Below are 12,242 nucleotides of genomic sequence, written 5' to 3' on the forward strand. Positions count from 1 at the left end.
ACATTTTGTTTTGAGATAATACCATATTTTTCCACGAATACTTTCAAATCTCTTAGACTGTATAGGAGTACCTATTCAGCAACTTACTTTCAACTCTTTCCAATTGTACAAGACTTGACTCATAGATTAATCCACACTGTTTCATCACGTCGTGATACATCCATTGCACTCTCGTGGTAAACTTCATGCATTAATCGAATTCATGTTCCTTAATGGATAACTGTGTTCCTCTGATCAAGACCAGGATCTTGTTCTTAACAAGAGCCCCAGATACACAAACAATCTAATATTTATCAAATAGCTAGACTTCTGATATTAATGAATTCCTATACCCATATTGAACAGACACTGAAATTCCTGGAAAAAAAATTTTTTTGAAAGCTTCTTTTGAAGCGGAGTGTAAAATTTACTCGAATTTCAAACTGGTCAACGGTTGCAATGGATTTATCATATTTCCTTTACCACTTCCGCAGCGCGGCTGCTGGCTTCGATAACAGACTCGTCTGTGTTCACAATATTGCAATGATATTTGCCATCCTTGTTCGTGGACCGAGTTAAACAGTTTCACTTTTTTCTGTGTCCCCTCGAAATATCTGATAAAGGGTTATTAAGACACTGGTTTGCAAGTCAAAAACTTCATACAGCCTTGGAATAATTACAGTAAACAAAAGTTTTGTTTACAATATGCGGGTACCTAGATACTTAACATTGAAAGATGGCGTAATGAAAGACATGCTATTATGAAATCAAATGTTGCTTTAGAAAATAAATTGTTTGTGACGTAGGCCTTGTCACAGACGTGCAGAAAGATAAAGATATACCTATGTATGTAGGTATCTGTAATTGTCACGGTGCCAAAGACCGGCGCCCGCGACTATCTTCAGTTTAGTGCGTTCCTTAGAGGGAAGTGTATGGCGCGCGATGTGTTTGCATGTTCGCCTGCTGTGCGGCGCGCTGTGGTGGCCACTGCTGGTACGTTGCGCCCGCGCAACCCGCACCTACGACGACGACTATGATCAGGTGTGTCATCGTTGCCGCTTACTGTGCACTTCGCAAATATACTTCTTTGTTGTGTAGCTTCACTTCTTTTTTGGCAAGTACTTGAATGTTTCGATACATACGTCCGGCGACGCGCAGTCATCCACTTTTCCACTTTATTTGCTTATTTAAAACTCCGCAATTTATTTTAAAATGTGTTGTGGGCTTAATAGATATCCTGTGGCTGCTAGCTTCCTAATATTGGTGTTCGTGTGGTCAAGGCCCGCGGTGTGTGAGAGTGTAATGTGCGTGGTGCGTTGGCACTTGTGAAGTAATGTTCATCAAGGCCGGGCCGGGAGCGGCCGAACCAGAGCGTCGTGGATCTGTCTCCAACTGGTTCTCGTCTTTGAGACGCGGTGGCGGGCGACGCAAACGCGAGGAAACTGCCGTGCCCTCAGGTTACGGTTCGCTTGGCAGGCGGAAGGATGGGTCGCAGCCGCGGGGCAAGACCCGCTCCGCCTGGGATCTTACAACCGTCACTAGACTGGTCTGTATCTTATCTTCATCGTATTTACGTAAAATGTCATCAAGCGATGACACACTGTGCTGGAGACCGCATTTGGCTGGTATCCAAATGCGCTGGAGCGATCACGCTCTGCGTCTGCGTGCGAAATTATGACCAAACAATATTTTATTTTCACTAAATGGTTTATTATCGCCTAATATAGTAAAAAGTTCGTGTTTGTCACAGAACATGCTTGCATTTTATTGCGTTGAGTAGTTCTATATAGTTTTTGTTATTTTGTGCGCAAAACAAACTTGTTTGAGGTTTATCGATAGCGCTTTTGTTTTCACGAGTGTTATCGGTTGATAACGATAAATTACATATGGTGCTCCCACATTGCCGTTAGAAAATGTTTAATAACGTTAGTAAACATTTGTTAGCAAACATTTAATCACAAATAAATTTTCATGTTAGAAAATGTTTAGTAATGTTAGTAAACATTTTATAAGGGTGATGGCGAGATAGGCGGTGCGGTGCAGTGGGGGTTAGAGTTGCCAAAAATCTTAACGTTACCGCAAGTCTTTCCGTCACACTTAAAGATTTTCTAAATGTAGTGTCTCGTTTGCCTATTTTTGCCCCAATCAAATTTTGTAGATATTCAAATTCGGAACTGTTCATTCTTATAAAATCTTTTAAGCAACCGTCAATACCCAAATCCTTGAGATAGTCTGTGGCACTATATTTTCCTCTAGCTTTTAGGTGCTCTTCACACTGCCCCGCATCACGCTGCATCTTGCGTGTCGACGCACCTACGCGCGTTCCTGCGGGAGTGCAGATCTGCATCATCGTGCGGGTTTTTCACGCACTCACGCGCGTAGGTGCGTTTTGTAAATTCACGCACAGCGAGTTCCATTTTCAAATATACACGTCACGCCCATTCAAAATCACGCGCGGCATTGCGGGATTCAGTGTGTCATACCTTGCGTCTCGCCCCGCACCTACGCGCGGGGGTGCGTGTTTCTCCGCATGTATGTGCGTGATCCGCATGAACGCGCGTGGATGCATTTTCAGTGTGTTGGACTATGCATGTTTTCCATACAAACGGAGATATTTCCATACAACGAAAAAAAACGCATCCACGCACTACGCTGCATCATGCGGGGCAGTGTGATAGTCGCCTTAGCGTTTAACGCATCCAATAAGAGCGCTTTTTCTTCTTTTTTAAACAAAAAATAAAAGCTATTCCAATGAGCAAATCTTCTTCCATTTCCGTGTAGACGTCCTCGGCCCTCAGAAGGCGAAACCAAACTGCGAGCCAATACTAGATGTTATAAAATGTTTAAACATTTTCCATCAATGTAGGAGCACTTATAACATGTAACAGTTTCTAACAAAGTGCAACAATTGTTAACATTTGTTAGTAAATGTTTTGGTGTTATAAAATGTTTACAAACATTTTATAACGGCAATGTGGGAGCACCATTACTAGGGCATCCAAATGGCAGTGTTTTGTCAAATTCCAAATGATTCACTGCAAGTTATCTCTGAATGACTACTATAGCGTGTACTCAGCACGATGAATACGGTTCCTCAAACAAAACAATAGTATGATTCATTATACGTTTTGACACAATAAGGTAAATTGTTAAGTCAATATTCTAATTTATGGAATATATCGTCACAAGTAGCTGGCGACGGATAAGGCTTCAATCAAACATAACATCCAGAAATTATGCGTTGCTTGCACTCCAATGATTGGTTAATTACTGACAATTTGAAGTATGTTTTCATTAAGTTTCTCTATAAATTACTAACTGTAGGTTATTAAGAGTATTCTTTCCCTTATTATTTCTACGAATTATGGTTAATTGCCGTAGAAAAACCGCAACACTATTAGTACATACCTAATTACTTGCCATACTGTTTTGTGACAGAAAAATATAGAAAACACCCTCGAAATAACATTTAAAAAAATGTTCCACTTTCTGACCGCAGTAATAGCCCTGTTGTCCTATATTCATTGGTATTCAAGAGCGCCTGTCAATTGATGATATATACTGTGAGTCAAGCTGAGTGACTGTTGAGGAAATTCTATCAGGTAGAGCTTTGGGCAGTGGAGCAGCAAAGCGGACCGCTTGAACAAAAGGCACATTTGCATAGAGTGGCGACGCGTATGAATGTCAATAAAGCTCGATCACGAAGTAAATATCGATGATTTCGTTGAATTATTGTAGGTTGGACAAGCTCACCTAAAAACCCTAAAAAGGTCAACCGTCTTAAGGTTCAGCACACCGACATATTGCAAAGGAGATCAACCAGCCTCCAAAAAATTGCAGTAAAATGATAGTGCTTGATTTAAATGGCGTTGGTTTATGGCAAGGATGAATTATTAACATTGATGGAATTTATCTGTACCTAGTTTTACCACATAGAATAAATCCTCAAAGTTAAAAATGTATTCAATAAAATTTATTACATGATAAAATTGCCTGGTAACTTTTTCAATTTAGACCACAAAGAGAAGTTAAAAGCTAACTTACACAGACTTGGAACGGTCAGCTCGTAAAACGTAGTAGAAACGAGGGGTATTCGAGACAAGCGCCATATGTCCATTGTTCTCAGGCTACACATGCGATCTAGTAGGTCGTACAAACATTGTTATAGGCAAACATACTGAATCGTTTGGTTAGTGATGTCACATTGATAAACCTACCAGCGGAATGACGGTTATTTAGATAATATTAGATTTGCAAAATCGGATAACGCAATTTGTATACTTAGCTACAGATACGTGAGCGGAACATGAATGATCGATTAACGCGATAATATTGTCACACAAAATTATGATTTCTTATAACACGTAACACAAGTTAATTGCAGTCAAGAGTAATGTTAATAAGTGAACAAAAATTGAAGCCTCAAGTTATCAAATTCAGAGTAGTTTAGAGCCAAATACTTTTACGTATTTGTAATTCGGGGAATGATCACGATAGAGTGGAGGATACCGTCATCATAACTTAACTTTTACTTCCCGCCAAAAAAAATCAGATACTTGTATTATGTAACGTTAGCATAGATTTAGATATTGCATTTTATCTGGTCCAGTTACTTATTGTTAGATTTTGTTTCACACGGTATTCTCAATTTGGAACAAATTATATTACGTACAGTGATGTATTTTATTCACCTGCCGTGACTGGTCCGAATAAAAAACTGTATAAAGATCCGGCCATGCATGACACACAGTATTTCTTTCTACACCATAGCGTCCACAGTGCATCGGGTTCATTTGGAATGTGAACATTGCGTTTTTTATAAAACCGTGTGAAAAACCAACGTTGTTTGAAAACAAGCATTGTCTAGACATGAAAGATCAGGTATAGATGTTAGTAATCAAAATTTTTTGTACCTCTGTCAGCCACTTCTTTTTATTGACTCAGAGGAGCAAGTCCAAGATCTTTCGTCTGACAAACCGAAAGAGATTAAGATTGGTTTATACGGAAAAATCTATATAAGAAAAACCATTCGGACAATTTGAACTATCAACAAACTCGTTTGTCAAATATTCGGGGCGAACTGCGAAAAACAGACTTTGTCAATGTCAATATTTGCTGGCCAGGCTTGGTTAAATAAATCAGCAGACCCGACTTGTCCCATACAACGGAAGAGTCAATTACAGAAGATTCGTGCCGATTCGCAAATTATAACAAGACATAGTTTTACTCCATTCTTAAGGTCAAATACGTTTCTCGAATGTGAAACAACTTTTGCCATTTTGTAGTACCCACTTCTGAGGAAGATTGTCGTGTTTGCGTACAATTAGGATGACCTTTTCAGTCTTTAGTCACCAAGCGATAATGATGTTTATTAGCAGTACCTTGCGCGACAACGTCGACATGACTCGCACGCACATTCACACGACGTTGTGACTTTTCTCGCGATCCAAATCCTTGCTCTATTTAAAATATCAATTAGAACTATTCTCGTTTATTAACTGTGCCTATTATACTCGTCTTTTAATTTCTATTGTTAGTAATTGATGACAATGAGAATGATCTGGCTGTCTAGGGTCAACGTCATTCATTTTGTATCACAATAGTAAGGAAAATTATATATTTATTGTTTATTAATTGGTTAGGTTTAATCAATTGAATCTTAGGTATTCAAAATTCACGATTTTCCATGAAAACAACTATACCTACATATTTGTGGAATAATCATTACAAAGAAGGTGAAGGGTGAACATTATAAATTGGAACACCTGCCCAGCGGCATATTCTTTATATTGACCGCGACGCTATCCGTTGAATGGGATAGTGTTCAAGGAATCGCGTACAGACTTACGGAGAGGGGTGCCTTGACCTTGCCGGGGCGGTGGGGGCAGGGGTCCGCGAACTGCACGCACGCGGTCACTGACTCGTAAGACCAGTTTTACTTGCATTGCTAATCACGAAGGGATCTTCCATCGATGAAATACCCAAGGACGGATATTTCAATTTGGGAGATGCTATCTTTTGTTTACGTGTTTTGAAAGAATGCAAATACTTTGTATAGAATATCCGCCAACTAGTTGGCAGCAACTTGGGTGGATCTTGTTTTGAATCGAAAACAAACTTCAGAGATTCTTTACAATTAGATTTAAAGTGTACACGTCAGGTATTTGTTTGTACAACAACAGCTAAGTGAGCTACTTTTTAAATTAATCGTACAAATATTTTCACTGTTTAGGTAGGTATACGTTGGTGTTTCTAATGATTCATAGAATACGAGGTAAACATTTACAAAAACCAACTAATAAACATTTACCTGGTATATGAATGTATAAATTAAGTAGATTGAGTTTTTACATCATGTATGCATGTAAATTCCAGAAATCTGTTTCATTAGGTTCATTTAATCCACTGTAGTCCAATTTGCTTAATTAAGTTAATCTCCTAAAACAATTTATTTAGAACTCATTGCTGTTGCCATAAAAGCATAACAATTATCATAGTTCTAACAAGGATACAGCCACTGATAATGAGACTCGTACGCAAATTAAATAGTGAGATCCGTGTACTAACATTTGCTAAAACATTGAGACCAAGGCTATGTTAGGCTACTCTACGAATCTAAATAAAGTTTTTCAAGAGCGTAAACCAATAATTGTAAGGTCTAGAAAATATTGAGCATACAATGCATAATGTTGTCTGATTTTCTAAGCCTCATCCCTGCCTGGTGCTAAAGCCGGGTCACATCGAATAGTACGGAGCATTACAGGGTGCAGTAATGTGTGAAACTTTAAATGAGATGTCACACTAAGTGCAGTTCTTGTTACTGGCATGTTACGCTTAGTCTGACATTGCCTTTACCAAACAATTTTAGTGTGTTACTCCGTAAAACTAAATGTATTTACTTAGAACTATACGTTTACATAGTAATTATCTCTATGCTATTTTTGACGCTCGAGGATTCTGTACGAGAATATTTGCAGATTTCGTGGAACATGACGATAGCTGGATTTTTAGGAAGGTTTGTCGATAGCTTGCAATCGTCAATCAATTAAAAAATTAAAATGTTTTTTAATCGCCTTGATCGTTTGGAGCTTCGTTCTTGAATAATTTAAATGTAGCTGTTTGCCTCTATTAAAATGCAACTAGAAAAGTGGGTTATTTTATTAGAGAGAACCGAGAAGTTGTGTTCGAAATGCACTTTTATTTGAACAAATCCATGACTGACACGCGGACAACACATGTTGACGGTATCGAAGATTTTTTGGATTTTTTGCCTACTGACTCATCCTATTGAGGTCGTTTTCTCTATACCCAGTGTCCAACTGTAGGTAATCGTCCACATTGTAATGTTAACTTTAAAAGTAACTTTGAGTTCTAAGTGATTTCTCTTGTGGCCATTACAGTAAACATTGATGGAACTGATCTAGTAAACTAAAGTGATGGCCCTAAGTGCTACCACCTTGTTCTGGGAAACGTTAAAAATACAGTTATTCCACCAACGTATCTGCGAATAATACTATGTGTAAACAAACATGTTTGTTCTAAACTTTGGGAATACGTAACGTTCTCATTATTTCCAATTATATTGAGTCGCTTTACTTATACTTGGGGTGGCATGTTATAAAGTATTAAATGTTTTTCTGGGGTCTACATTTAACGTTTTCATTACTGCTCCAATAGAACCAACTATAAACCCCACGGTTTGTTTAATTTAATTAACAGTATAATGAAATAATGAGCATCAACCATAAACTCTTTTAATTGCTTCTCACACATCCACCATGCTTTTATTACATTTTGTGTCTGTGTGTATCCCACTACTTGTTAGTCGCACCAATGTTTTCCGGTAGCATCGCTCCCGAGTACATATCTTACTTTCGAAGTATACCCATTTTAAGAATGGTTAAAGAACCACACACTATAACAAGCCTGCTATAAAATCTATCTTAGAAATGCAGTAACCACAAATCTGTTGTTACACAAACAGTGGTGCAGTGGTTAACTCCATCGTAAATCTAAAATACTTTAAGGATTAACCCGGTGGTAAAACATCTTGATTTACCTTTATTAGTATTTTATTTACTAGTGTAGGTTTGTAATGACTGGAGATGCAGGCATCATTGGCAAACGCTGCAGACCTTCGCGGCACCTGAAATTTTTTAGAACTATAATGCTACCTTTGTCATGTTTATTAGAAACCAAATCGTCGATACGCAAGTTGATAATTACGCAGTTCAAAATATTGTTATGTTTATCAAAACATCCTACTATGTGTTGTTTTTTTGAACTGGTTTTGCTATTATTGTAGTATAATTCGGCAAAGACCGGATCTGTGTCGCGATCGTGCCCCGTTACAACATAGTCTACATCTCGTGTTTTCGTCTTGTTCTGCTTGGCTAGATGATCGACGAACTATCTCACAGTTCATAATTATTTTATAGTTTACTTGTTCATAGCTTACTTTTTTCACCTTTCTAGATGTTATTCCAAACATACGATGTCGAGTCGAGTGTTAATTAGGGTCTCCTAAAATTATAGTGAAGAAAGATAAAACTAATCTAACCTTTGAAATAATGTTTGAAAAACCGAGTCGCTGATGCGAAACGAAAGTGAGCCACTCGAAATGTCGTCTTTTGTGGGGCGAGGAACACTTGTAATGTTCCCATGGGGTGTATAATGTGGCGTTAAAGCCCCGCTAAAGACGTAATTGCTTATGCAAAAAAAAAACACCCGAAATAAATTTGTTTACTTCACCTTTTTGCTGGCTTAATTTTTTTTGCCAAAAATTCCCAAATGCTAAGTCCTTGACCGTCCTTCATCTGTCATAATCCAACACAACTATGTAGACGAATATGTCTGCCAGTATTATTTTACGGGAAAAATAAAATGACCCTATGTACATAAGTATTTTTAATTTAGATGAATTACTTTAAATAATTATCTGTATGCATTTTGGGATACAGATATCTACTAAAACTTATAATAGCACAAAGTGGCAATAAATTAATAGGTTGAATGGTACGAATGGGGAACCGCCCTAGCAGTTACGTGAAGCTATAGGTATTGTGTGGTGCCTCATGTTTTATGTCAATGTTCTATTTTGTGCTTTGGCCTTGCTCTTGAAATACAATGCTTTTTATGTCTTTACAGTTAAAGGTATTTTTATTTTTATTCTGGTTTCCACCAGTTTCATCAGTGTGAGTTTAGAGTCCTGCTGGATTTGCAGTATGCGTCGATTAATTTGTGAGGCTTACATTAAACACCTATGAGTTCTGAAACTATTTACGTATACGTAACCAGATACAATAATTGTGAACTAAGTATAAACCAATTAAAATCAGGTCGTTAAGCTCTCCAGGAGTTCAATACTCACGGTCACGGCCAACGTTAAAATGACTACGTATAGTTATTCAACATGTGCCCCGCCATATGGCTTCTTTATCATATTTATTTCTCTCTTGAAAGAAAAGCAACCACCGAAGTTACTAAACACAGTTATCCCCTTGCCATTCGTTTCTGTTTGTGTTTAATATTGCACGTAAGGATAAGACCTTAGGCACCTGAGATCGCAGTATTTTATATGAAAGCAATAAAAAAACTAGACGAAATATGTGATCGATGTTATGAGATTTCTGCAGTGAGCAATGAACAATACGGCTAAGTTTTCGAACTTGAGAATACTGCCGGCAGATCAGTGTTGAGGAACAATAACATTGTGATCTTATAATGAACCGTGTTGAAACGCAAAGCATCATGAAACTAGAGCAGTTACATCGCAGACAATGATTACATTAATTAACACTTTTCAGTTACGTAAGATTTGAAGAAATTAATTAATTTTTATTCCTTTGAAATTGTCAAGCTGTTACGGCAGTTTCAGTTCACTTTGATAAAATATTAATTAATTCATCAAAAAGTATTTATGCATATAAGTTAATTAAAAAAGTCGTTGTTACGTAATTGTCTTACCTACACGCATGTAAAGGATGTGAAATCCTGCTTAACAGCAAATTGCATAAACAATTGTAAGATTAGAAATTCGAATTAAGTTTCAGACATATTTCCAGTCTTTGTTCATGTTACATAATATTCAGTTAAGTTCAAACGAGTGCTGTATTAAAGATAGCATGTGAACTCTACATGACAACTTAATTACTAATATGTCTAATTGCTTTACATGTGCACATCAAAGGAAAACTCCAAGTTCTCACTATCTAATCATTCACAGTTAACCTCCTTGTGACTTATAAAATGCTGGTTTTGAACCCTGTAATTGAAACTTCTGACATAGACGTAGCTACATTTTTAGTGATTTAAAATTCCAAACGTCTCTCCATAAAATAATTGATATTCGTAAGCTCGCGTCATTGTTGTCGGAGTTTTGAGGGGTATATTTGATTAGCGTTTCAAATCCCATCGTAGTCCGATGTCAATGGCGCGGGCGTCGATAAATTTTGTGGGGGCGTTGGCCGTCGGCATTCGAGCTTGCATGTTCCACGGACCAGCGTTCCCATACTAACAGTCTCATTAGACCCCTTTGCCAATATTTTTTGCTCGTACTCCTGTATTACCCTCGTTTGTTATCAAAGCATAAAGGCGACGGACATAGCAGTTGTTTTATTTGTAGGAAGTCGCGTATGTTGGTTTAATTGAAATGAATTTGTCGCATCTTTTATTTGTGTTAGCATTGAAGTCGTTGAGAATTCCAAGCATCGCGCCTTACCCACACATTAGTAATGACAACAGTCGATTCATACCCATTTATATTTGCTACACATGTGTTTATAATTTTCCTCTGGTATGTTCATTAATTATCGGGCTTTCAAATATTTTAGACGCATGTAGATCTAATTTAAAGTCATAAAGTTTAAAATAGCAAAAGTGCAAAAATGCTTAGCTGAACAAAGTATTTATTGAAAACGTACATAAAGCGGTTTCGCTGGCCAAGTAGTTAAATCACGAATGTCTCTACGTTTCTTCCATTTTTGGCAGTTTGCCAGTTTTACAATCGGCCTTAATTTACGCGCGGATTGTTGGAGCCTGTGCGAAACGAAAATCTTTGGAAGTTGCACGGTAGTGGGACTCACTTCGTGACCGCGGGCCGGAAATATGAACCCATTGTGCAGCTTTGTCTTTTTGTATCCCAGACCGAGGGCACCCCGATGTGCTGTACTTACATTGCATGTTTTTGTTAGGCTTATCACTTGCTGGTCGTTTTTATTGATATAATTCTAAAGCTTACGATACAGATAGGCTACATACAAAAATTGCACAATGATAAATGACTTTTGTGATACCCAATATTATCTCAACAACGGGTTCCCGTTATTCTGAAAGCATCCGTCTGATATGATAATGATAAAGCGGGATTTTTATGACTCAGTGATAAAAACCCTAATGCAAACAGCGTCATCACTTCCATATTAATGTATTTTTTCTTTTTTTTTTCAGGTAAGCATAGTTTTTCGTCCCGCATGCTTCCAAGGTTTTTGTGGTAAGAATATTAACTCTCACGGATGGACTGTCAAATGAACTGAAGTTGAAGTATGTGGTATTTTATCGAGATAACGTTACTTTTCACGTGTGTCGCTTAATATCTGCGCGAGTGAGTGTGTGGGTCAAGAATGCGGTGGCGGCGATTGGAGGTCGTGTAGGTCAATACGTCAATGCTCCATGGATAAAGTCACTGCAAACTGCAACTAAAATGCGCTGCTGCAGTTATGAATACAATGATTAACAGGCCAGACATTTGGAAGTTAAAAGGCATCTTACGTTTACAAACAATAATCAGCGCCTATGACCACGCTACCTTTCTTAGAAAGAATGAATGCCCGTCGCAAGCAAATTAATTATAATAACGTTCCTTCCAGTACTGCCTGCTGAGTCACTTGCGTAGACAACGCCGTTTGTGTTACATTGTGGGTGCATAGTGATATTTCTAAAATGAGAACTTCTAACAGAATTTCTGTGAACTTTGGTCGTACATTACCCACTTAAACGTGTTGTTTACCAGCTACACGTAGATAATTAGCAACAAGATGTAGGCGGTGTAAGGAATATGTATAAGTATAAATGTGCTCGTTTATTTTTGGCCGATAGGTATGCTACATACCTACATGATGGGCAGGTTTACAGGCTTGCGAATACCGGCTGTAGAGAAGAATTAAAAAGAAAAATAAATTGGGAGGTGACTGATCGGATTAGTAGTTTCAATATTCATGATAACGAGTTCGGGGTTATTGAGAGTTCAAGAGGGAAAAGTAAGG

The 12,242-nt window shown here is 37.8% G+C and overlaps 1 protein-coding gene and 1 long non-coding RNA gene across 5 annotated transcripts in view; both read left to right on the forward strand.

The window, feature by feature from the left end:
* The window catches only part of LOC124632978 (cytohesin-1), a 47,008-nt gene that overhangs the window by 6,502 nt on the left and 28,264 nt on the right, over positions 1 to 12,242 (forward strand). For 2 of the 4 annotated variants that reach the window (XM_047168031.1, XM_047168032.1), the window contains exon 2: positions 1,212 to 1,525. The exons of 1 other annotated variant lie outside the window; for it this stretch is intronic. In XM_047168031.1, the coding sequence (XP_047023987.1) occupies positions 1,313 to 1,525 (213 nt within the window). In that variant the 5' untranslated portion in view covers positions 1,212 to 1,312. Of the gene's footprint in view, positions 1 to 798; positions 1,021 to 1,211; positions 1,526 to 12,242 lie in introns of those variants that run through there. One more of the 4 variants, XM_047168034.1, reaches the window with a different exon arrangement.
* On the forward strand, positions 2,024 to 2,709 carry LOC124632980. Its single transcript, XR_006984691.1, has 2 exons — positions 2,024 to 2,242; positions 2,667 to 2,709. It is a non-coding gene; the product is annotated as an uncharacterized LOC124632980 (long non-coding RNA).

This window comes from Helicoverpa zea, chromosome 9 (genome assembly GCF_022581195.2).
Source record: "Helicoverpa zea isolate HzStark_Cry1AcR chromosome 9, ilHelZeax1.1, whole genome shotgun sequence".
In the NCBI taxonomy this organism is placed as follows: domain Eukaryota; kingdom Metazoa; phylum Arthropoda; class Insecta; order Lepidoptera; family Noctuidae; genus Helicoverpa; species Helicoverpa zea.